The sequence below is a fragment of the Lampetra planeri genome, chromosome 3 (assembly GCF_965212315.1).
Source record: "Lampetra planeri chromosome 3, kcLamPlan1.2.h2, whole genome shotgun sequence".
Classification (NCBI taxonomy): Eukaryota; Metazoa; Chordata; class Hyperoartia; order Petromyzontiformes; family Petromyzontidae; genus Lampetra; species Lampetra planeri.
The window spans coordinates 17488127-17515700 of NC_136109.1; the positions used below are offsets into that span (position 1 = coordinate 17488127).

The window sequence follows — 27574 nt, forward strand, 5'->3', positions numbered from 1 at the left end:
GTTACGTGTTAATAACTTTAACACAGTATTATACCTCTCTGTACATTACTCCTTCCTATCGGGGAATGAGCAATGTGCAGTTTGTGCATGATGAGGAAATGTGGTGGAACATGCAAGTTTATAGCGTTATGTGGAAGTGCTGATAACCCTTGGGAGGTGTGGATACGTTAGAGCAGGGACGAGTCGCTTAGGTCGATTAGTCAAAATTATGAACGACGTTCCCCCGCCCCCATATCCTGAATATTGAAGGCGGGAAACCCCCCGATACACACCACGTGGCTTCTGATGCGGCACCAAGACTCGTGGCACGTGCGCAAAACTGATGTCATTTACTCGACAGGGTGGTCCAGGTGTCTTGTGACCCCCTAAATAATTGACCCCCGAACATTTTGTGTTGCCTTTGCATATTTATTTCTGTTTTAAATTAACCTTACTTTTGATTTCAGACGACTGATACGAGTTCATATAGAACGGCTTAGAGTGAGCGTATGGGCACATTAACGATCACAAACCAGAAAAAAATATGAAAGATGTTCGTAAAAGATTTGACAATAATTATATTACGTTTTAGAGAGTTAAATAATGGTCACAAGACATGTGTACCAACCTGTACTCCCCACCTCCCCCCCAACAACTATTTCCATTTTATACGAGATTAGTCGTGTTAACGAACCAATAATCTGGAGTAATCGATGATTGAATTTAAATAATTGGATATCCCGTCTCTAATTTCAATAACACAAAGGCACAACTGTAACACGTGTTGGTGTGGCAGTGGTGATAACTCGTGAAGGTTGTGGATAACTGGACATTGATGAAGCGTGGTTATACTGAATCAGAATCTTTATTCATCCTCGATAAATCCGACGAGCAACAAAGCTCTTTTGCACAAAAGTCCAGGAATGTATGATGATCGTGGCATCGATGCTAATGTGTGCACGGCGATAGAGATCTAGAAGCTATGTTACATGCAGAACGATACTCGTATATCTATATATCTCTATCTAGTGAATGACACTACAGAGGCAAGTATAGTTGTTATATTAACTAGTGTGTACAGTGCAACATGAAGGCATGCCTAAAATGTAAGTGTATGACGATAGAGTCGTGTACGCAAGCTAGTGTGTGTCTAATGCATATGTAATAAGACCTTTAGGCGCATCAAAGAGTTGGGGACATCTATGGTAATGTGCTAAAAACCTTTAGTGCCAAGTATATGCACTGCTAAGTGGTACTGTTTTATATTCTACTATAGTCTCGTGTAGTTTTTATAACTACTGTCAATGTTTCGATTTAAAGCTTTCATGACTGCAGAGATTTATCTTCTTGGTTCTTTCGGTAAAGTCACGAAGAATGGAACCAAGAAGATACTGTCAATGTGTTTAGTGTATGTTTATGGTATATATACTGTATTGTAATTAATAAAAAACATACAGTATATAGTTTATACAGTACGGTACTGTAAATTGCTCTGTTTTGCTAAATTGTCACCATTCTTTAAGACTGCTGGGTAGGCTAGGCCATCTTCGACTTACGATATTTTTGACTTACGACGATGGGGTCGTCGTAACGCATCTCCATCGTAAGTCGAGGACTACCTGTAGAAGGAATGTATGTCTATGGAGGATTAGAAATACATTGACGTATTACAGTCGTGTAATTATGTAGGTTGCAGAGGCATAAGGGGGGGGGTCAGACATTTGTGACGATGTGTGACGAGGGGGGGGGGGGTTTGAGAAATGTGACGTGTGTGTGCTCTGTCACTGTGTGTACACTGTGGGGCTATATGGGTGGATTTGTAATTGTGTACACTGTGTCTCTTAGAGAGTGTTGTGTATAATTGTGTACACTGTCTGTTAGAGAGTGGTGTGTAATTGTGTACATTTTGTCTTAGAGTGTTGTGCTGTGTATAATTGTGTACACTGTGTCTCTTAGAGAGTGTTGTGTGTAATTGTGTACACTGTGTCTCTTAGAGAGCGTGGTGTATAATTGTGTACACTGTCTCTTAGAGAGTGTTGTAGTGTGTGTAATTGTGTACACTGTGTCTCTTATAGTGTTGTGCTGTGTATAATTGTGTACATTGTCTCTTAGAGTGTTGTGCTGTGTATAATTGTGTACACTGTGTCTCTTAGAGAGTGTTGTGTGTAATTGCGTACACTGTCTCTTAGATAGCGTTGTGTATAATTGTGTACACTGTCTCTTAGAGAGTGTTGTATTGTGTGTAATTGTGTACACTGTGTCTCTTAGAGAGTGTTGTGTGTAATTGTGTACACTGTGTCTCTTAGAGTGTTGTGTTGAATTGTGTACATTGTGTCTTAGAGAGTGTTGTGTTGTGTATAATTGTGTACACGGTCTCTTAGAGAGTGTTGTGTTGTGTATAATTATGTACACTGTCTATTAGAGAGTGTTGGGTGTAATTGTGTACATTGTGTCTTAGAGAGTGTTGTGTTGTGTATAATTGTGTACACTGTCTATTAGAGAGTGTTGTGTTGTGCATACTTGTGTACACTGTCTCTTAGAGAGTGCTGTGTTGTGTATAATTATGTACACTGTCTATTAGAGAGTGGTGTGTGTAATTGTGTACATTGTGTCTTAGAGAGTGTTGTGTATAATTGTGTACACTGTCTATTAGAGAGTGTTGTGTTGTGTATACTTGTGTACACTGTCTCTTAGAGAGTGCTGTGTTATGTTGAATTATGTACACTGTCTATTAGAGAGTGTTGTGTTGTGTATAATTATGTACACTGTCTATTAGAGAGTGTTGTGTTGTGTATAATTGTGTACATTGTGTCTCTTAGAGAGTGTTGTGTTGTGTATAATTATGTACACTGTCTATTAGAGAGTGTTGTGTTGTGTATAATTGTGTACATTGTGTCTCTTAGAGAGTGCTGTGTTGTGTATAATTATGTACACTGTATATTAGAGAGTGCTGTGTTGTGTATAATTGTGTACATTGTGTCTCTTAGAGAGTGTTGTGTGTAATTGTGTCTGTACGCGGCGACTCTAGAGGCGTGGTTTTGACAGAGGGAGGGAGGCGCGACCCCGCCCGTCTCGGCTTCAATTTTACCACTTCGCTCCAAAAGCAGCGGCAGCAACAGCAGCAACCACAACAACACTATCAGCACCCCCCTCCTCTCCTCTTCCTCCTCTCGTCATTGTTTTCTTTGTCCTCCTCAAACGCAACCAGCGAAGGAGATAAAACTTTTTTTTTAATCCGCGAATTAGAGGAGGCGACATGGCGAGCGGGTGAGACGCTCCACATCACCAACCCCCGTCATCGTCACCGTCGGCTTACGTTACGTAAACATAATAAACCCATCGGTCTAATCTCGCCAATAGCCTTCTCTCACTAACGTTGTTGTCACACTCGGCTATTTGTTGTTTTGTGTTGTTCTTTTCACAATTGTCGTCATCCGTGTTTACGTCTCGCAGGGCGCCGCGCCTGTGAGCCATGTCCGAGACGCGACTGAAGGGGGCCCTCCTCCCGCTCCTCCCTGCCCGGGACGAGCATCCGAAGTCGGCGGGGCCGCTAGGCGACGGCGAGGTCCCGAGTCACGACCAGGCCGCGGCCGGGCCCGGGTACCGGGAGAAGGCGGCGCTGGGCGGATTCGGCATAACGGAGGCAACCGCGGGCGTAGCCGGACATCGCGCTGCTGTCGACGGCGCTGGTGGCGTCGGTGTACGTGAGGTTAAACCGGACGAAAGCGGCCGAGAGGTGACCTCATCGAGATCGGCCGTAGCCGCCGCTGTAAACACTGCCGAGGTAGTGCCCTCGTTGTCGGCGGACGCAGCAGGCCAGGCCGAGGCTTCGGCCCTGCGAGCCCGGGGCGTGGGCGACGGAGCCGCCCACGAGCCGCGGCGGGTGATGCCGAGCCGCGGGGGCCACGGGGCCACGGCGACCGAGGCGCCGGGCAGAGCAGGAGGAGCAGGAGACGATGCCGTGTCTGCTGCTAAAGCAGAAGCGGCCGCCTATACAGGAGGAGGAGCAGCAGCAGCAATCGCCGCTGGAGAAGTCGACGCAAGCACAGCAGCAGTGGCGGTTTCAGCGACAGGGACCTCATCATCATCATCGTCGTCGTCTGCTCCAGGAGCAGCAGCCGTAGGTGCACCAGCAGTTGCCGCTACTGCTGCAGGAGAAGCGGCAGCTGGTGCTGCATCGTTTACCTCGGGAGGAGCAACAGGAACGTCCGCACCGACAGCCGCATCGGCAACGTCTGTATCGCCAAAAGCAGCACCTGCTGCTGCTGCTACTGCTGCAGCAGCAGCGACAACAGCTACAGCGCCTGCAACTTTTGAAGAAGCAATGGCAACTTCAGCGGGAGCAGCAGTAGGTCCAGCAGGTGGAGCTGCAGGTGGATCAGGTGCAGCAGGTGCAGCAGGTCGAGCAGCATGTGCAGCAGGTGGAGCAGGAGCAGCAGCAGGTGGAGCAGCAGGTCCAGCAGCAGGTCCAGCAGCAGGTGGTGCAGCAGGTGCAGTAGTAGGAGCAGCAGGTGGAGCAGCATGTGCAGCAGTAGCAGCAGGTGCATCAGGTGGAGCAGCAGTAGGTGCAGCAGGTGCATCAGCAGGAGCAGCAGTGCACGTGCAGGCTTCTACGCATGGTGGATCAGAAAGGTGCGGGGCTTTAGAGAGGAGCGTCATGGACACTTCCTCGCCTACACGGAGCCCCGAAAGGTCAGCGAGCCAAGGAGACCCGGCCTCTTTGGATGCAGAGGTCAAGGCCGCAGTAAAGACAAATGATGGCTTGGACGAACATCAGGCGGCAACAACAACAACAAGGGGCAATCCTGCCGTGGGAGGAGGGACAGGAGGAGAAGCCACTCCACTCCACAAGCATCAGCAGCAGACTGCCGTGGCCGCTAAGGAGAAGTTCCCTGGACAGTCCATCTATCACATCAAGTGGATCAAGTGGAAAGGGGAGAGCACTGCCATTATAACGCAGAACGAGAATGGACCCTGTCCTTTGCTGGCCATCATGAATGTGCTGCTGCTTTCCTGGAAGGTAGCGATGAATTGTTTCTAAGTTGCAGACGAGTGATGTGATTCGTTTAAACTTGCGTTAAAATGTCCTGTTAGTTGTATGGAACGACGCAAGTCCTTTCAGGTTTTACCAGGGTTTGAGATTTTAGAAACATTGCAGAGGAGAAGCACGTATTGGTTAGTTCAGAGAGAGATTTCGCTCAGCCTTTTGGTAATTTGTGTAACTCGGTTTTTTTTGTCTGGGAGCATTTGTAAATAATTGATTCTTGTGCTGCACGTGTACTTAAGGGAGTACTGCTTTATTGCAGTTCAGTGCAGTGTTTGATTGCTAATGATGAAAGTGCATTAAGTCCTGTAAAGGCAACCATCTGGCACAATTACATCCTTGCAGTGTATGTCATGTGATGGCATCATCCATTTTACGGCTGGGTGTCTTTTGCCACGCTAGTACAGGACCTCTGCTCACAGTGCTGTGCAAATTATATGCATATTGCACCCACAAGATCTAACCACTTCGTTCTGTTCTTGGTGTGTGTGTGTTCCCTCATTTACCTGCTTTTCCAACACAGGTGTGGTTAGAGCAGTTCATTAGCTTCCAGCAACATTTCTACCTACATTTTTGTTGTTAATTTCTCGTGTGATATATATTTTTTTAGTTTTCTAATCTGTGTATTTATATTCTAATATTAACTGTTCAGTTGTGGAACTTTCCATGATGATTTCGGTAAATGTGTACACGTTTTCGTGATTGCTCAGTTTATAATCCTTAATTCATCGCTGGCACTTGAAATAAGAGCATTAAAGCCTCTCATTTTCTTCTACATGATTCCTTTCCCAAAACGAACCGTGCAGGTATTTTTCATTATCATTACACAATTGTAATGGATTCTGGTGCACATGTATTATAATCATTATAAAACAAGGGAGTACTGCTTTGGATAACTGTATTTCGAAAGAGCTTTGCACGCTCAGTTAATATAATTCTGAAATGGTAATTGTGAAAAGTGGTCTAATCGTAACAAAATACTGTGTTCAAGCGAGCCCAAGCTTGGTTAACACCGTCATCAAATGTCAGTACCTCCCGTTTATAAGTAGAGCAGTGTGGTTTCCTACTTCCTTATTTGCACACGTAAATGTTTCCAAATAATACTAAACTAGGTCATTGCTTTAATTTGTACGCATATGATCACCTTTCTGTTTTTTTTAGAACGTATGTACATATTTATGAGCTGCTATAGAACAAGTATTGGTTATTTTGAGCCTGTGTATATCCCACTGAATCATGCTACTATTTCTGTAACTGCCTTGTATAATTTAGCTTTGATTCTAAATGGTATTTTATTCCAGCATTATTTGTATTTTTCATTAAAATGTTGGGGTCAATTACACTATACTCCAGCCCTTGTGATTAGTTTCAAGATATTTTAAAATATGGCTTTGATTACTGCTTTAACCTGCGTTGCTGCTTTGTATGACATCCGCAGTTTTTCAGATGTAGAGCTGTACTAAAATGTGTCACGTTCTTTTGGACAGATCCGATTCCCTGCTGGAATGGAAATCATTAACGCTGAACAGTTAATGGAATGTCTCGGTGAGTAGTTCTTATCTCCTGACAGCACAACTGCTACGACTTCGAAACATGATTTACTTGATTGCTCTGAAAGAGTCTGTCAGAAATGTGATTTTTAGAGTGAAACCTGTCCTCAAGCAAAGCGCGAGATGTGTATGCTACGTTATCAAACGATTCTGTGAAGTAAAAGTAATAAGCTGATATAGCTACAGTATTGTGGGAAAATTACAACAAACTCTATAAATTGCATTGATATGGGGAACCGTGTTGTGGATCCTGTGATCTGCAACAAAAATGTGTGATTGCGGTGTGCCTTGCATTGTAAAAATTATCTGCCCAATTTAATTAATAGGGAAAGCGTGTTGCATGACGTGTAACTAAATTAATCGTTGCTAAATTTGTGGATTAGGAGGTTGAGTTTTTCGAAGACCCAAATGTTGCAAATGTGCCATAGCATCTATGCTTAAGGAATTACATTTTGTATTTAATATCCAAGTCTAAATAATTATAAATGGTTTCCTTTACGGAGCTTATCAGCACAGCTAGTCTGTACTGATGAAAAAACGATTCTAAATAGACAAAACTTCCCTCTGCATTTCCCTGAAGCTCTACTCCTGCAGCTCTGTGAACCACCAATAAACCATGCATTACAGAGATTTGCAGATTATTGTAGTTGTATACCAACATATTCTGTAAGAGTGACATGTTTTCAATCGGTCACTTGAGAGCATCGTAATAATATTACAATATATTCTTGGTTCTTTCGGTAAAGTCACGTAGAAGGGAAATAATAAAATAACAAAAAATATAAATACGTTACTTTACCGAAAGAACCAAGAATATGAATCCCTGCAGTCACGAAAGCTTTAAATCAAAATATTACAACAATTAAATATGTTAGACTTCACCTGGAATCCTGAGCAGTGCCATTTTCAGTCTTAAACTGTGGTTTTCCACAATAAAGATTTCGTATTATTAAACCGTTTTATGTTTTCCAAAGTGAAATGAGAAAAATATGTTTAAAATAGTCGTTATTCATATGCATGAGTCATTTTATAATGCATATGTATGTTCTTAAAAATCGCAGCTTACTGATGTTGAATGGAGTATTTTACAACTATAATTTTGGGTTTAGCCATCTGGGTTCCTCTGTGGTAAGAACATTTAACATTTTCTGAAGGTTTTAAGTGCAAATCCCTATTGAGATTGACACTGCTTATGAATTCCTCTAGGACAAACAAAATGGGTACAATTCTCTGAGAAGCCAACAGTGGTTGACCTATGGATATACTGGCTCCAGCTAAGGGAATGTGTAATTTTCAACACTGGCTCAGAGCACCAAAGAAGACTATTAATGCTGTATTGCATATTTGAACAAGGAGTTTCGATTACTGACCTTTATGTGATTACTGACCTTTATTAGTGATAGCAGGTCATGGTACATTGTGAAAGAGCTATTGTATCTCACCATCCTCTCAACCGAATTTCAATACAACTATTTAGTTGCTTGTGTTTATTGTGGCTGCAATTTTTTTCTCAGCGTCCGTCGCAGCATTAAACTAATTTATTACATAAAAAATTTCTAGGAAGTTCATCAAGGCATATTCTATGAAAGAACAATTTAGTAACGTTAAATGTTCTACAGCAATTGTCGTTGAGACGGTTTAATGCCTGTTATCATTATGCAGGTGACTTCATCTTGGAAACGATGCCAAAAGAATTTTCCGAGGCACAGCGACTCAATTATGAGCAGGTAAATGTGAGTGAGTTGATGTTGTGACAATATCCAGTTGCCATTCTGCAGCCGGCTAACAGCATTGTTGGCCTCATCATGTTCATAGTAAGGAATGCTGAGCTGGCTTCTGGGATATTGTTCCTATGTGCCCGAAAGAACAATTTGTGCAGCTTGCTTGGCACAGAATTTTATTTGTAAATCGCTTAATAAACTATTTAAAATGCATCCTGTGCAATAGTTGACATAAGGGGTGGGGGAAGAAAGTCACAGATCTAATAGGCAAATTTTTAATTATCTTGTCACACACAGGACAGCCACTTTGCTATGTTACATTGTAAACTAGTATGGCAGTGAGTCATGATGCCAGATGTTTTTACCTTACAGATTGGGCTATTATTGCATCTGTGATTTAGCTGTTATTGCAAATGTACCATTGTAACAAAGGCTTTGAATACAGCCCGATATTTAAATGAGGCTAAATAAACCAGTACATTATATCCATAATTGCACAGATGCACACTGCTTGACACATTTGTTATTTAAGTGTGAATAATTTAGATGTTATTTTCACCAACAGCTGACAATTTTTGTGTATAGTGCTTTAGTTTAATACTTGCTATAACTGCATCAAATGGCTGACCGTCCGTAACAAATTCAAACGCACGATTCAATTTTGAGTCCACATGGGTTGCACGAATGCAATCAATCTTTCAATTACCTGTATTGGAAACACCTGCTGTGTGGTGTCTGGAAAATAAAACCTGGCTTCTCTTTGCTATGCATGTGAAATGGACATTGAAGCATGAAGTTTGCCAAACTGGAAAATAATCCTTGAAAACCAAGAATAAGAAAGCTATTCTGTATAATTGTGTGGAGTTGAAAAGGCAGCGTCTCTGCTCAAATGATCACTGAATGCAGCACTTTCCATGGCCGGCCCCAAAGCCGTGATTAAAATTTAATATTTTCTGGCCTTGGCGGGGGTCATTCAAGGTACAGAATGACCACAGTCGACCTCCCACAAAGTGGTCCTCATTTTATCACCTGTTAAAGTATTTGTGGGCTCATTGAAATCACTTGAAAAAAAATCTGCCGTTATTTGTGTACACGTTACATTGTATACATTAGCATGCATGCCTCCCAAGTGACTTGAGGCAATTGCAAGAGAAATTTAAATGGTTTGGAGATGTAACCTCATTACAGAGTTAATAGTCCATTGAAACTGGAGTTGCATTCATCCATTAAAGTGCTGATGGAACAATTGATCATTAGTTGTAAAGGTACCCGGTTAACATGTGTGCATTACGTTTGCGCACAATCTGAATCACTTTATGACACTTGAAGAGTGATGGCACGGTATTGCTTGGAGATATAGTTTTTTAAATAAATTGCATTAAGTCATGTTTTTTTTTACAATTTTTGACGCAAAAACTCTTTCAAGTGACATCCGAGTCAAAAAGCAATACAAGAATTATGTAATTACACCATTGATTTATAATGATAACCCTTAATTTTAATTTGCAGAAAAGTGAGTACACATTTTGTTACACTATATATGCTTTGCAATGTACACGCTTAAATGCCACATCTCTGAACTTGGCTTATGAAAACACTATGTGAAGGTCACTCAAAAGTTGTTGATTATGATCTTCAAGTTGTCTGTGGGACCTACATTTTGTCCTTGAACTAAACCTTTTGGCTGCAGTTTTCAACTGTGATACCACTAAGTTGCCTTTTCCAGATCCCACCTGGCAATTACAGTTGAATTGTGTTTCCAAAAGCAAAGGTGGAATTGTCTTCCTCATGGATATGAATTTGGCCATAATGCATTGCCATGCTATCTCTGAAATATATATTGTTTGATATTGGAACACTGTACTCAGCACTACACTCTCTCCAGCATGCGAATTCCATTGCTGGGTTTATACAGGTCATGCTAAATTGTATTATAAAAGCTTTAATAGTATTATTATGCTTGTTTACACAGGACAGCCTCAGTCAGGACAGCCTCAGTCAGGACAGCCTCAAACTGCTTTTTGTGTTTAGTTGTCCTTCCCCCGCACCTGATTAGCATGGTTGGTTACATATGGTGCAAAATAAGTTCAGCATTCATGCATACATATGTGAGCCTTATGACTCTTTCTCTGGAGGGTCTTGCCAAGTTTTCGCAGTATGGGACAATGATTGCTATGTATGTCTTATTTCAATCAAATGATTTGTGTGATTTTTTTCAAATATGGTAAATCTGGACCATGACGTCGGCACATGATGGCCTACTCCTGAAAATGACGTTGCAGGCTTTCCAACGTCCACTGTGAAGCAGACGGAATTTATTTTTGGGTTTAATACAGACGCAGTTTTAATCAGAGCAGCCGCTAGATTAAAACCGTGAACCTTTGCACCAATTGGTGAATGCGTGACCACAAGGCCATGTCAATTGTGCTTGGCTATTTTACTGCAATATATGAGTGTAACATGCATTGGTGCTCAATTACTTTTCATTCCTGGCACTTATACCTGAGTTTGAACTTTGAGTTTTGTTATTGTTGTGAAATGTCTTCTCTAAATAAAATGTAAGTGGGGAAGGGTTCCACAAGTCAACTTCATTATAGATTCGTAATGACCTTGGTACGATTTCTCGCCATGCATAACTTCACAGCACAGGTGGAATTGGATATCTGAACCTATACTGGGACGCCATTAGCTGGCCTCTGCTTCGAAGAAGTACCTGGTCCGTTATCAGCATTCAGGGGACACAGGTAGCTAGGCATGGTGCTGTCCACACTTAAAACTCTGTCTTAATATCTTAACAGGTACTGAACCTAATTTATTTACCTGGCTGACTGCATATTAAACTTATGGTTGAAATTCTGCTTGGAGTTCGAATTAGCCTGCCTGGCCTCTCTTATTTTTTCGAGGTAAATAAAATGAGTACTACTTTGAAAAGTTGTCATCCAATAGAGAGACTGGCCTCCACCATGGTAATGTGGAATTTCTTGCAATGTCTCTCTGAAGGAAATACTCATCACCCCAATACTTGTTAGAACTTGAGCAGTAATTACCCCCACTGCCTGCCAAGACTGAAAGAAGGATCGTTTTCTCCTGTGCGTACACGTGTCTACAGAACATCAGCGATGCCATGACCATAATGCACAAGCTACAGACAGGGCTGGATGTCAACGTGCGGTTCACGGGCGTGGCGGATTTTGAGTACACTCCCGAATGCATTGTGTTTGACCTGCTGGGCCTGCCTCTATACCATGGCTGGTTGGTCGACCCACAGGTAAGCATCCCATTTTCATCATTGGGAGGAATGAAAGACATAAACCACATCAACTTTTGAGTTTTTGTATGTGGTCCTTCTGATATATGGAAATAATATCAATTATATTTTACTATAGCTTTTGTGTATTGGCGATATATTTGCATATCACAACATGCTGTTATTTTTGGAGTTTTGTATTTTTAGATAAAACTCCGTTGCTTGATATTTCTCAGTTATTTATATCTACTTATTCATAGTATTGGCCAAGCAGTGGGTTTATATTTAATGTTGTACACAGCCAGCCTTTTAATAGTCGTAGTGCAATTAAGGATGTTTAATTGATGTGGTTCAGTGAAAGAAGGCTTTCTCTTCCTCCAGAATTCTGATGTGGTCAAGGCGGTGGGCAAGTGCAGCTATAACCAACTGGTTGAAAAAATAATCTCCAGCAAACAATCGCAAAACAGCGAAGAGTTCAGTGAGGGTAAGTGATAAACACTACTCCATTGCCCTAACTGACCTTGGTTGTCAGGAGCAACAGTATAATGAAGGCACTCTGGCTGCGAATTGCAAAAAAATCAACAACGTGCGTGTTAATGGTAGGCACTTTAGAAAACAACAGAGCCGCAAGCTCCAATGTAACAAATACCGTAACACAATGCTGATTGTGAGTAAGGTCTTTGTGTTTATATTGGCTGTGCGGACACCTAAGGCTTGTTTTTGTTTTTATGTTTTGCCTCTTGCCTCCAGCTAATTACAATGCAGCCAATAAGGTTCTGGAAAGCATGGATTCGGAACACTGAACATGTGCCCCTAGCTCGAGATAAAATGGCCTTGGCAGTGGCTTTTAAACCGTGTGCAACTTACATAATGTCCTTCTTATAGATATGGAAATCTGCCTATACATACATTTTACATTACTCAAAAAAGTGTTTTGGAGCAGATGAAAATTTGTATTCAGTAAGTTTCTACCCTTTGCATGGAATGCAAAAACAAGCGGCCATCTCCCCTGTCTGGCGCTTGTAGCAAGTATTGATCCAAAGAGCAGTTTGCTTAAATTAATCCTTCATCTCACCACTGCCCCTAAGGCTGAGTTAATGCTTTGTATGCTGCACACAGTGGTACAGAGTGAAGTAGTTCTGTATTATTAGGGCTATTCCTACACACGCTACGAATAAACATTGCTAATTACATAGTCCCACAGATATGGCATAGCAGATTACAGCTATGTTCTCAATGTAAAAATAAAGAATACAGAATGATGGTCTGTACAACACAAGTCTATTTTTTCTGTTGTCATAACTTTTGATATTATTCTAATGAAAAAAATCCAAAGTAACTCCCAGCTGTGCTTAAGAATTGTTTCTTGCTGTGCTGACAATGCTTGGCTGTCGCTAACCTTGGTGGCTGACTGAAAGGTAGATAAATAAAGTACTGCATAGTACTGTACGTGGTAAATCTGTTGCCATGCATTGTGGTGTAAAACTGTGAAATTAAACTGCAGGAGCACGTTGCCATCACGCGTAGTTTTTGATCATGTGCTCCTGCATTGGGCCTGAAGTGTCTTTAAAACCAGTTTTACTGCAGTTGCCTTGTCAGCAGTGGCTATTTTTAAACACAACTGTCTGCAAGTCTGTCACTAATCTTCTTCATTGGTGGTATGCGTTTTGCTGATTGATGGGTTGTGTTTTAAAATACCTTTCTTTAGTGGAGAGACATATTTGTGAAGGAGAATTATTGTCTGCATATCTATTGGTGGTATCAGAAATTTAATCTCGAATTGTTTTCAAATTTTATTGGGTGAATAACACTCTGTTAAACCCATACTGCCAAATGCATTCAACAGAAACTCTGGAAAGGGCCCCACCCCTGGAATAATATTTTGCAACCAGACCCACACAGACCTCGTGACTTCACTACATGCTGAGTGTTGACCATCTGCCAATTTAGTATGGTTCCCACATGATGGGAGGAAAGTAAATCAAACATTTACATAACTTGTTGTACTGCATATGCTCATTCTATCTTCATGATTAATTATTTAGAGAAGTTAAAACAGGATGAGATAGCGTTAACTGTACTTCCAAAGAGACTTTGCTAGTAAAAATAAAAATAACACTTTGGATAAATTACAGAAATGCTTGCCGAATTAAGAAACTAATGAGACAAATGACGTATATAAATAAGTTGTAATTGCAGCCACTTGACCTACGTTGGAAAGCTGTAGCATTGGCGTGCCGTGGAATGTGTTGCAATGCTTTGTAATGGCTATAAATTGATGACAGGATGGTACAGTATGGCAGAGGTGGGTATGATGTGGAAATATGGCAGTTTGAATTATATACCATCAGAGAGATGCATGTTTATTTAGTACACTGTCAGAAAATGTATTGCTTTATATGCATAGTAACAAAAACTTTTTACAGACTATGATCTTTCAGTGATTTAATATTTTCATTTCCATTATGCGATGTTTGATTCCATTTATTTTCTATACACATTAAAGAGCTACTGAGAGTTGGTCCGTTATTTAATTTCTTGTCTTGGTAGCCTTAGCGATTTTCAGAATATGCTTTTCTAGTTGTACATTATTCTGTTTCGTTTAATTTTTCAAGGGTTCTAGTATTAAACTATGAATAATTGGCTAGAGCGATGCGTTTCTAAATATGAATACACTCCCTCGTGCCTTGAATTAATTGCATACTTTAAATTGTGTTGGTTGGCTTCCAAACATCATGCATATTTTTGTCATCATAACACCCACAGGAATGGTGGCAGAGCTGTTTCTGGACAGCACAGCCACTCAGCTGACTTATCATGGACTCTGCGAGCTCAACATTCATGTCAAAGAGGCAGAGATTTGTGTCTTCTTTCGAAACAATCACTTCAGCACCATCTACAAGCATAAGGTGCCTAATTTAATTGAACATCTTCATGGGTACATTGGTTGTTGTGTCATGTGGAGTTTCAAACTGAAGAAATGTATAATAGGTGACGTTTAAGGCAATGGGCCCTTCGTAGTACATCAAGAGACCGGAGAGAGGTGATGAGCGTAGGAGATCGCACTTAACACCATAGGGTTCTGGTGATAATGACATCTCTATCTGGCCCTCACTATGCGTGACATAGAAGAACCATTACCTGGAACGTTGTGCACAATTGTGAGGGTGCTTGTTAGTTTGCACCACTGCCAACCACAGGATCAAATAATTTGTTATGTTTGGACCGCTTGCCACACAATCGCATGCACACGCATTGTTATTGGCATTCGCTTTCAGAAATTATTGGCATTCACTTTTCACTGATGTTAGCTCCAAGGCTCTTGTCATCATTTCATTGAGACTTTCCAAAAGGATCAGAGTTAAATTTCATTGACAAGCATTTCTGGGCATCAAAACCAATTGCTTTCTTTTCGTAGTTATAATTCAACAACTCGCCCGAAATACCACCTTTTAAGGTCGTGTCAATGATTGTACTGTTTCTATAAAAATCGTTACCTTGCATCTGCATTATATTGGCTGCTCACACATAGCATCAAAGCCACGGTTAAAACAACCGGAAATCAGACTTGTGTTTTTGGGAACTATGTTATTTTTACAACAAGAAGCCAGAAAAAGATTGCACAATATTTAGATAACAGCACATGAGACATGAAAAACTTGTCTAGCAATGGACCAATAGCAATGTACCATACGCTTGTCTTCATTGCCAACAAAACATGTCCGTGCCCTGCAGCAACATCATGTACTTAGCCTTTGAGCATTCTAAACAAAATATGTTGAAAGGTCATTTGGCAGTAGCCAAATTGTATTCTCATAAATAATTTTACAAAAACATTTAAAACCCATGAGTCCTTAAACTGATATTTGGCATAAGTCACGCAATTAGAGTGTTTTTGAAAATTGTATTGCATGCCTACTAATAGCCTGCCTGCGTATTTCAATGTGGCACATTTTCAATTTGCTCTTTAAAAAGTCACTAGAGATTGTTTTCAACGATAACTTTGTAGGACACAAATGTCACATAATGAAGAAACTCCTGTGGTAGGCAGACACAGGCATACCCAACCAAATACATTTATCAGCTTTCCTTGCTAAGTATATGTGAACGTAATATTTAATAGGCTCCTGCCGTTGGTTCGTGCTTCGAAAATTTAACCAGTATCCTTGGTGATTTGTGAAGGTCTCAAATTAACAGTTGTCCATCACAAATCGTTAAATTGTTTGTCATTGGCATTAATTTGTGGGAAATTACCATTTGCTAATCATAACAAAAACACTGCATGTTTTACACACGGCTGCATGTGGCTGATCATACTTGTTTATGTTTTATGGCAGATGCAGTTAGATCGGCATTGATTTTAAGTGCTTTTGAACAAAAATATTAAAATGGTCCAGCCCTAGTAAATTAAGTCATCGTGCATTTCGAACGAGACGTTCTCCCATATAGCAATAATATATACACGAATATATTCTATTCTGCACGCCTTTTGGTTTACCCCAAAGCCCACCATTAAGTATTAATTGCATCGTTTTTCTTATAAAATCAGCTATTTGAGCCAACATTCTGAGCTAAGCACGTATTTTTTTGGATGTGTATAATCCTTTTTCCTGTGTTTTTGACTCCTGTGTGCGTGCGTTGCTGGACTCAGGGGCAGCTCTTCCTGCTGGTAACAGACCAGGGCTTCTTGACAGAGGAGTCGGTGGTGTGGGAAAGCCTGCACAGTGTGGATGGCGATGGAAACTTTTGCGACTCCGACTTTAACTTGCGCCCACCGTCAGACCCCGCAAACCTGTTCCCTGCTGGAGTCAACCAGGAGCAGATTGATCAGGTTTGTCCACCGTGGGCGAATAGAATGCACACATGGACAAGCGCTGTATGGACAAATATTAAGTTCATCCACCACACAGCAGGGTGAAACACTTGTTGGTTAAATCTTAAGTTTTCGTGACTGCAATGATCCATACTCTTTAGTTCTTTCGGTAAAGTCACGTAGGTATAAAATAAAAAACAGAATAAAAATAAATCAAATCACGACATTTCGGAAGCAACACAAGCCTCCGTCATCAGGTGCCTCCGAAACGTCGTGATTTGATTTATTCTGATTCTGTTTAGTATTAAAATTTATTTATTTATTTATACCTACATGACTTTACCGAAATAACTAAAGAGTACTTGTTGGTTACTTTTTTCCTAGCACTGCTCGACTTTGGAATTTCGTCACATCGTCTCTTTTCATAAGTTCCTTAAATCCTTGCTCAAATCAACCAATGTCCTAACTTTTTCTATTACACCTTCATTTGTGTTGTTTATTGCCGACCAATTGGTGGTTTGTACCTGTGCTCAGCAACAGTAATTTAAATTAGGCACGTTTGCAGGAGTTTGGGTTTAAGCCATGCAGACAAAATTAAGAGGTACACTGCTTGAATTTAATTATTGATAAAAATGGAAACCGTGGCCATGTTATGGATGTGCGAGGAATGGATTTTGGAAAAATGTGCTTAACATCTAACTCAGACTTTTAAATTCCTGAACAATTAATATAATCAAGTGTTGCCCTGCTCAAAAGAGCAATTGGTGTCCTCGGAGCAAGTGATGGACATTTCAAATTGTTATGTTGGGAACCAATCTGTGCCTAGGACAACCACAGTTAACATCCCACAAAGTTCTGCTCTTGTGATTCAAGAGGATTGATTTGCTGAGCAGATCACAGACCATACATTGAATTTTCCACCTGGATGCTGGGAAAATGGAAAAACAATGCTACAAAGGATGAAAAATATGGAGAGATATGTGCAGGGAATTACCCTGAAAGACAAAAACACGTGGGTTAGAGAACAAATATAAATTTGACATCATTGACTATTTCTAAAGGTAAGCAGTCGTAGTTAGGGCACATCAGTTATAGGGATAAGGACAGAAACAATGGAGGGAACACAGATTAGAGCATGACCACCATGGAGATGGAGCAATGAGCACAACTCGTGTGTAGGAGCGAGATTATTGTGGCATCGTAAGCCAATGAGGGATGGCAATTGCACGGTGATGCTTTAACTAGAATTTGATACATCGCGGCTGATGATGAACCTTGTGATTGTTAAGTGATTTAATCGCTACACCACTTGGTACTGTGTTAAGTGAAAAAAACAGGGTTGGAACAAGGACTGGTGGTAATGTGTTTCTTGATTAATTAACTGCATCTTAAATCTTAACTTTGGAGCTTTCGTGACTGCAGGAATTATTATTTGGTTCTTTTGGTAAAGTCACGTATAAAGAAAAAATAATAAATTAAATAATAGCATACGACGTTTCGATTGCAACACAAGCAATCATCATCAGGTATAATGAAATAGCGACATAAAATCTAACCAGAAAAAATTATAGACAGACATATAAGCAGACAGATATCACCGAAAGAACCAAATAATAATTCCTGCAGTCACGAAAGCTCCAAAGTTAAGATTGAACCACTTCTACGGGGAAGTTCCAAGTTTACCTTTTCTCTCTCTCTGGGTTTTTTATTCTCTCTCTCTGCCTGTTTATTTAGTGTAATTTTTTCTGTCTACACTCGTTTTTTGTCGTTCTTAGGTTCTGCTCTGTCTGTGTGTCTCCGTTCCTCTTGTTTTTATGTTTTGTCTTTCTTTGAAATTTTCACACTTAAATTCAAACTTAGCAATCTTTGAAATACGTAATCGACCAGGCTATGCATTAATTGTGTGTTGACCGACTCTCTGTGTCGTTTTACTTAACATTTTGATACTTTGCTAGGTTATTTAATTTTAGTGTGTTTCTTTCTCCCCCTAAGCCTGCTCAATCCTTTTTGTTGTACTCATTGACATGTAAATTTTGTCTCTAACCCCTCCCTCTCGCTGCCTCCGCCCCCCTCTGTCTATTTAAGGCCACCCCACAGAGACGATCACCCCTCTCTGTACCTGTGTTGCCCGCTCTGTGTATCTTGGTGATATCTGTCTGCTTATATGTCTGTCTATAATTTTTTCTGGTTAGATTTTATGTCGCTATTTCATTATACCTGATGATGATTGCTTGTGTTGCAATCGAAACGTCGTATGCTATTATTTAATTTATTATTTTTTCTTTATACGTGACTTTACCGAAAGAACCAAATAATAACTGCATCTTGTTTTTTATTTACCGCAGGATTATTTGGTGGCACTGTCCCTGCAGCAAGAACAGGGTGGCAGTGAACTGCCAGCTGCGGAGAGCGACCTCGATCTGGCCAAGCGGCTCCAGGAAGAGGAGAATTTGCGTGCGGCGCAGTACTTCCAGGAGCAGGAGCGACAGCAGCAACCACAGCAGCCACCGCAACCGCCCCAGGTACAGGGGCAGTTGTGGCGCACAAAGCCATTTTCCAGCACTTGAGGCAGGGTTGATAAATAATGTAAATAAATGTTGTACTGAAAAGACATCCAAATCCACTTGGCTCAAATGGGCAGGAGATGGCATTACAACACATGGGTTTATGATCTGTCTGTGCAGCTTTTTTAAGTATTAGCTTTGCATATGCATGGATTCATGCCGTGGCACGACAGTCAGTCTTTCACATGCAAAATGAGCATTTAAAAAAGGAAATGGCCAAACATCCCAAAGGAGGATCCTCCTGAAAAAAGTTTTCGGATTCAAATAAACTTCTCTCCAAAAAAATAAACCACATTTATTTCATGTCGTGGACAGGCCCAGCTTTAGTTGGTGGCCTGTATGGTTGCTTGGGAGTGATCAGAATGCTACGACAAAATGTAAAGAAGGCTAGTGATGGAAGTAAACATTTTTACAGCTTTTCACATGTAACTCATTGGAAACATCCAAATGTTGATCTATATTTCCCAAGTTTTTTGAAAATACAATGAAATAACTTCATGAACATTCATAACCTTTGTAAATCAACAATTTTGAACATTACTCGATGAAGTGTGAGCAGCCGAGTTGTTTGCAAACATAATTTGGCAAGAACTCCAGTCAGCAGGCTGTCCAACACTTGCATAATGCCCCTGAGATGTTCCATTAACTAATATGTTATTTTGGTCTTTGCTGTTGAAAAGACAGTCTCCGTGGGCAGTGCTCATAACCGTTGTTGGTCCCTAGCCAGTGGCGAAAATGCCATATTTCTGTTGTGCGGGCTCATCTCTCTCTAGGCCAACCACTGTTGACTTTCTACTAATTTTATCGACCCTGGATAGCTGATAGGCTGTCGACCCCCTCGCATGCAAACAAACTGTCAAGCTTTCAAATGTAAGTCAAGTGCTCAAACTATAGTGTCGCCTGGCCTGATAAGGAACGGTCGTCAATGTAGCTTCAGTCGGGCATCATTGCTGGACAGTTCGGATGACAGCATCATTTGTGCCAATATCCATTCCTCTCTCACCTTCCGCAGCAACCGCAACAGAGGCAACAGCAGCAGCCACCCTCCCCTGGCGAGAACCGCTCAACGCCGGCGGCTGGCAGCGCGGAGCGGGAAAGACGGCCCCGGAGGCAGGAGGATAAGAGCAAGTGCGTCATCCTGTAAGCACGGGTCGCCAGTCGTGCGCTCGCACGCCAAGACCCGCCGTGTCCGTCTGCGTTGACATGCAGCCGGCGCCGGTGCTAGTGCGGCCGTGTCGAGCGCCCACCAATGTAAAAGCAGGTGCCACGTTGAATGGGTGCGAGTGCAATATGTGAATACGTTTAGCGATAGCCACTTGCGGAGGTTTGAGCACGTCGACCATATTTCTTCTTGGAACATGAACCAAGTGGCTTATTTTGAACCGCTGTCTCACACTTTATGGTATGACCCACTAGGATGCGTATATACATATATAAATAGATAAAGTTTTGATGTAAAGCTATTATTTTGATAACATTTTGGCAACACAGGGACAAGTATGAAACGGTGCCCTATCCTATAATGATGTCGGGTGAAATTAGATGCCTGCAGTGTGCTGAATTCATGTGTTATCCAGTTTCAGCATCAACAACAGAGTTGAGAGTTGTCACCAAAGAGAGACTAGAAGAGCTCTTCCTGTGTGGTTCAAACACAAACAATTGCTTGATTACAGAGGGCTGCCTGGTTGAAATGTTTTAGACTGCCTTTTGAAGCCACTTTGTGAGGTGCATTTGTTAAATGACTTCTTACAAAATCTTATTTGTAAATGCCTACACATGGCTAAGATGGTCACACTTTGGTGAAACCTCATCGTGTTGGTATTGAGTGTCGTGTTCGGACCGTTTTACATCATTTGCTTTGTGCTAGCATCTTGGTGACATGTGGCATTCAGTTTTAAAATGTCATAATCGGCACCCACTTGAGAGGATTAGTCTGGTCTTCATAGACTGAGATGAAAACATACAAAAACTGCTCTTGAATCCCAGATTAAGTTTATCCAAATCCTATTGGCAACCATACTCTCAGTATTTTAAAATATATAAGTGCCTCTAGAGAAAAGGAATTAAACTTTGTTATGATTAGCAAAGAGTTGACTGGGTTTTTTTCAAAGATTGCTGTTGGCTTGCCCCCGGGTAAGAGCTTCAGGATATTCGTATCTAAGGCATTCTAGCATTCTAGGATTCATACAGGCTTCGGTGTCTTCTTATCGAAGTTATGTTGTACAGTTTTGTAATGTTTGAAAGATGTGATATTTTTTCTAAACTTACTAAACTAAAACCTTTTGGTTTAAAGTAATGTAGTACAAATAAAAAAAACAACAACCACATTTTCTTTTTTTTAAAGGGCAGTATTAATTATAAATTTGGCGAGGTGTTTTCATGTTATTTGTGCTTATACATCACTGCCAACATCGTTCCGTAATGCGTGTCCATGCTTGCTGCATTAACATCACTGGACTGCATAAAAGTGGACTATTTAAAAAAATGTCTTGACACTCTTTGCTAATTTGAGGTAGAGTTTAATTCCATCCCTTGCTTAACCATCCATTACTTTCTGTTGTCGTGAAAACCTTCATCTCTTCATTTTGGAGGGACAAATGCCACTTTGCCACGTGCAATGCTTAGGTGTTTCAAAGTAGATTGAGTAAAAAGGTCCCACAACCCATAGAAAAGGCATTTACAAAGTCAAAAAAGCTAGGCCCTACATCTCCAGAGTATAGTTTTGTGCCCATGGCTAAACATCTGTGTGTCTCCACAATTTTCTCAAGTCGTGTGTCATTAACTTACAGTTAGTGCTGCCTGTTAGGCTAGAGAATTACTTGAATCTGAAGCACTTGGCACACCTGAGAAGGATAGGCGGTAAGATATGGATGGGTGTTTTTTCTACTGGATGAATATTTAGATGGAAATTAATGAATGGATGTTCTATCAACCCAAGTTCATGCTTGACACTAATTTAATAATAGATATTTGAGTTTATGCAAACATCCATCGAGAAACTGAGGAGGCTCACTTTTTTAATCGATCCTTAGCCACATTGGTGGGAGGGCGACAGGGAGAGTGGATTTCCTTTATACTCATTCATATTCTAACCAAATTACTTGGTACACAGCCAGTAACTCTGCTTGAATGTACACTGCATCTCTGTTGGGGACAGCTTAATATAAGCCTCTGGCAGAAAAAACCAGCAAACTTTGTTAAATGCCATTGCCTGCCAGCACTCCTATACTGGGCCAATAGACATCAAAAGTTGTAAACAATTTGCGGACAGAACATCCAATAGACTTTTCCTCATGCAACAGCCCTTAGCTATGGAATGTGTGTTGTTATGGATTAAGTCTTTGTTTATGAGGTGGGTTTTTTTCAACACTTGCCATGAACGAGAGGCGACACTTGAGAGGGTGGAGCTGGGTAAGTGGACACGCGCTGTGACTCTCTTTCATCCAACCGGGATAAGCGAGCTAACGTGAACACTTTTTTTGCCATCCCAGCTGTAACGCCTGGCTACTCACTGCAATTTTGAACATTTGGGCAGTTAAAGGGCTTGAGGGTTTTCAAAGGGGCACTTTTGGATGTCAAATCAAAGAGGTCCTGTACCATAACTTGTGCAAGCCAGTGTGAAAATGAACATTTTACGCAAAATCGAGTTCCTTAGGAGTGCCGAGCAGCCAAATTGTGATGGCTCTCGCTAGCTTGTGTATAAATTGGTGTAAGATGCTGCCAGTTCAAGGTGTAAAATGGCACAGTTGGCACATGCAAGTGCATCCAGTTCTTTCTCACTGAAGCATATTGGAATTCTTACTCAGTGCCAGCAATTTAGACGTCTATCTCTTGAATAGACAATTTTAATGTGACCACAACCCCAATGTGGTTAGCACATTGCGCCGAGTTCGATTCTTGGCCACAACCAACATTGGTGGCATGTGATATCTGAATTCTGACTAGTGTGGTGAAGTATGGTCAAACAACCCCCTATGGCTGAGTGTGCAAAGGTTTTCATCCAGAAGTGGATTGACAAAGGGCTGTACATTAATGCAAAATAATTATCAGTCAATCCATACTTTATATGAACAAATAGAAAAACAATAACCCATTTCCATGGCAGGGATATGACTCGGAGTGAACTTATGGCTGGATAGCTGTGTTTTTTGTGTTATAGCATGAGGTTGTTTGTAAGAAAGACTTTACAATAGAGGTTAGGCGTGCTTTTTCAGTTGTGGATATGTTAGGAGTTACAATTTAAGTTAGTTTGAAATCTATGCTTTTGTGTTATAAATGTAGCGAAAGCTACTGGGGGAAACACTTGTGAATTTGAAAGGGTCTCTAAAAAGCAACAGTCATGCTGTACGCATCTGCACATAATGGGTCATCTGTATTTTATCTGTAATGGGGGTCCAATTTCAGGCATCATTTTTATTGTTTAATTTGTTTTATGTTTATTTAACCTACTTTTTGTACACCAGCTGTATAATCATCACATCTCTCATTGAGAACTCTTTCAGATAAACTCCAAAATGTGTTGTAATATTTTCAATAACAATAATGTCATTTAATTAATATACGTTATATCCAGGTGCTGTGGCTTTTGAGTGGATTATTTAAGGAGTGGTTTGTTAAGATGCAAGTATATTGCTCAATAAATCAGCTGTAGCTTATGTTCATTTTAAGCAGTCCGTACTGAGCATCTTCGCAAGGAATATCTTCCAGCTTTCCATTGAAGCAGTCAACATGACCTATTAAAACCAATCGGACCTTATTTATCAACTCAACTCTTCAGCCGTTCATCAAGCAATGCTACAACAGTGTTTAGGCCAGTCCTGATCGAGTGTGCAGATTTGTACGGAAAAGATCCATTTTGTCTTTAAAATATAAAATGACAGAATGATTATGAAGTTGTCACAAGCAGTGTCGATGACTGTGTGCACCGTAGTTGAGTAACATGAGGAGTGAAAGCACCATTTGTTCTGTGCCGAAGTAAAAATATGAGTTTGTTAAATATACTGAAGTTGCCCTTGCTTAGATGACGCACTGTCATTCATTTGCAGACACGAAATCGAATGTGTTTGACAATTTCAAGTCACTGTTGTTATCGGGCATTGATATAATGTTGATGATGTAGTCTTTTTGTTGCACACCTATTTAATGATAAGCGAGTACTGTACTCTTAGAATCAACAATATGCATTTATTCAAATACAATACAGTATACAATTTTAAATATGACTAATGTTTAAGTTTGCCATGAAGTTAACGGATTATTTAATTTGAGGAAAATGTCAAAAAAAACGAATTAGTCAGTTCATTGAATGTGATCGGGGATCTTGCAAGGCTATGAAATAACTTCTGAATCATTTTATTTAGAAATTATTAGCTAGTCTAATGATGCATGCCATATAATGCCTAGTCTAATTAAATATAAGAATTTATGCAGTAATAATTGCTTGGTCCATATAAACGTTGGCAAAAAAGCGTTGAGATTTTAGTGCGTTGTGTGTGTCATTGCCGTGTTGTCGTGTAATGTATGCTTGACCATTTGTGATACGTTCCACTTAAAGTTTTAATCGTTTGCTGTCTCAACGTGTGCTGTTTGTTCCCCTCCAGTAATGCTTCCTGCATACATTACATTTATGTCCAGAAATTGGTTTTATCTTTTATTTAAACAAAAAAAATTCCCAATTGTTAAAAAAAACATTAATGAGATTATAGTAAGGTGCATGGCCTTTTAGATTGTACATGTACTAATTTATGTTAAATGTACACATCAACTACTGGCTTTTTTGCTTGTTAATGCCGGAGCCATATTTTCTCAGATTCTATCTCAATATTAAGTAGTGAGATCTCAAATTGGCCACAGTGGCTAAGGTAATGTTATAGAGGTGGTAGAGTTAACTTTGTGGTGGGGGCTCGTTGGTGCCATGTTGCCACTGAAATTCCTGCCCGCAGATGTAAAGACTTGTCTCATCCTCAATGACAATGCCCTCATATAGAGCTATGTCTTCACATTGGCACGTTATGGCTTTAGATAGTAGATCATGCCTGTTTAAATTAAAATGTTATTTAGTGGCTATGTTTTCTTTACCAGGGTACTTGGTTAAATCATACTACTGATGAATAATGTAACCTATCGCCATATACTCTGCAGTATGTTAAATTGTAGTCACATATACTTTATCACCGATGTAGCTTGTTACAAAAAGCCAATAGGCTTCTTTACATTGGAGCATTAAGGCCATTTCCTCCCCATGACATTACCTTTAAACAGGTTTTAGTCCGCTCAATTTCATAAAATCATAGTTATATGAACTGGGTATAATGTACAGCAATTTGTATCAAAACACCTGGCTATTGAAACGATCCTAACCTCTGTTTTACAAAAACTGTTCTTAAACTTCCTGGTCTGAATTATTGCAGTTGCATCAGATTTAATTATGTTTTTTGTGGGGATGTGGAATTGAGTACATGGAGAAATGGGTTATGGTGGAGAGCTGATGTCAGGTCAGAGGTCGGGATGGGAATTTCAGGGTTCTCGCGTATTGACCGGTGTTTAGGTTACATTTTGTTAAATGGTGAATTCAAATGTACCATTTAGCGAAAAGTGCATCAAAAGAATGTATGTGTGTTTACTGCGTCGAAGCGAGTTTGTTTTGCTAACTATGGAGCATCTGTTAATGTGCTCCTTCGTATAATTTTGTAATTAGGCAACGGAATGCATCAGGTAGAAAAATGTCTAAATTGGGTTTTTTAATTACATTACTAAGTTGTAAGTCAACCGAATTTGGCTGTGTGCTATAAAGTTTCTATTTATACATTGTTGTAAATGTAAATTGTTGTAGGTAATCCGTTAACGTTTAAAAGGCATAATGAATATAGACTACAGTACATTAAATTTAGTCAATAATATACTAAAACTCAACTTTTATGCACTTCTCACTCTAATGCTGTAAATATTTATTGGAATTACACACAGCCTAAGCTGTCTCTCAATGATAATGTGTGAATTGAGTATTGGTTTAATGTAATGGCAAAAAAATCTGGACGACAAGTTTGTTTATTGGGTTGTAGATGCGTTGACTTTTGATTTCACTTCTGGTGACCAAACCGGTATTTGTCCAAATGGCTTATTAGTGCCTGAGTAGTAGAATGGAAAGTGTTGTTTTTTGGAATCTTAATGTATACTGTAAACACTTGACCTAAGCATTTAATAACTTGTCGGTCGTGAAGTTTTCTGCTGCGCACCAAGGTTAAAATTAAAGCGCTTAATTGCTAAATATTTACATATTTCAATAAAACCTAACAAAAGTAACTTGTGTGTCTTGTGTTTTTTGCGCTAAAATGTTACGCGAGTTAAATTGTCAGCACCAATACATACGCAGGGAAATTATCAAAGCGAATGGAATCCGAATATGAAAAAGGCAAGCATGGTGGAGTGCTTTTCCAAAACTGAATTTGATAATCAGAATCTTTATTTATCCTTGAGGATGCCAAAAAGCTATGAAACTCTTTCACAGACGTTCAGTAGGGGCGGGTCGGCAAGTTACAACAACAACCAATACCAAAAAACTACATGAGTGCAAATTATAGAAAAAGTAAGCCACTAAAAAGAAATACAAATAAGTAAAGTATATAAGTACAAATTGCATAAGTGCATACATTCCTGCGATTTTTCTGCACAATACAAGCTTGAGAAATCATTATCTTTGGGTCTTTCGGTAAAGTCACGTAGATAGGTTCAAATAAAATTACAAAAAACCACGACATTTCGATCGCAACACAAGCGGTCGTCATCAGGAAAAGGGTGTTCGCCTCGAAAGGCAAACTGTTAATAAAGGTTTGAAATGGGCGTAGCCCAAGTGTCATCAGCATGGACGGGGCAGCTGATGTTAATGTGAGTGGTGGTACTCGTATAGGGCATCCACTGCGCTGGTGGTGGCTTTCCACCAATTAAAGAGCTGCCGAGTTTCGATTTCAAGCTTTCGTGACTGCAGGGATTCATCTTGGTTCTTTCGGTAAAGTCACGTAGAAGGGAAATAATAAAATAATAAAAATAAACCAATAAAATAATTCTCACGACGTTTCGGCCACAACGCAAGCAGCCGTCCTCAGGTGAAGAACAGGTCTGTCGGAAAGACAGCGTCTGAATGAACACCACCAGGCATGGCAGCGTATATTTAAGCTGGGTTGGAGGGGGAAGAGCGCCTTGACAAAGGAATTTCCATATCAAGAGGAATTTAGCATATTTATGGGAAATGCAGATATGGGATTAGTCACTACTTGTGGAATGCGTAGGAGGTGGGCGGGGGGTTTCAAAGTCATTATGCCTGTGCATTATGCAGGATTAGCAGCGGCCGAAACGTCGTGTGAATTATTTTATTATGTTTTATTTTTATAATTTTTTTATTTCCCTTCTACGTGACTTTACCGAAAGAACCAAGAAGAGGCTGCTGAGTAATCATTGCACCTCGCTTTACACACTCACACTGTTGACGGTGGAGGTTGCTGCTTGAGGTGATGCTACTCGTAGAGGGGCACGAGTAGTGAGTGGGCTTCCACCAATGAAGGGCTACTGCTAGTGGTCATGGTAGTCGAGGGCAGTGATGGTCCCGGTGGGGTGGGCTTCCACCAATTAAAGGGCTGCCACGTCGTAGTTTTTTGTTATT

The 27574-nt window shown here is 40.4% G+C and overlaps 1 protein-coding gene across 2 annotated transcripts; it reads left to right on the forward strand.

Moving 5' to 3' along the window:
* Window positions 1-3037: 3037 nt before the first annotated feature.
* MINDY2 (MINDY lysine 48 deubiquitinase 2) lies at window positions 3038-26220 on the forward strand. Of its 2 annotated transcripts, none has more exons than XM_078622256.1 (10): window positions 3038-3246; window positions 3433-4999; window positions 6511-6568; window positions 8236-8306; window positions 11404-11562; window positions 11923-12025; window positions 14308-14450; window positions 16193-16372; window positions 18700-18876; window positions 19931-26220. In XM_078622256.1, the coding sequence occupies exons 2-10, from the start codon at window positions 3452-3454 to the stop codon at window positions 20060-20062; spliced, it is 2571 nt and encodes an 856-aa protein (XP_078478382.1). In that variant the 5' UTR covers window positions 3038-3246; window positions 3433-3451; the 3' UTR covers window positions 20063-26220. The 2 variants fall into 2 exon arrangements, with proteins under 2 accessions (XP_078478382.1, XP_078478388.1); XM_078622262.1 differs by having other exon boundaries at window positions 3039-3246; window positions 8236-8300.
* The last annotated feature ends 1354 nt before the right edge of the window (window positions 26221-27574 follow it).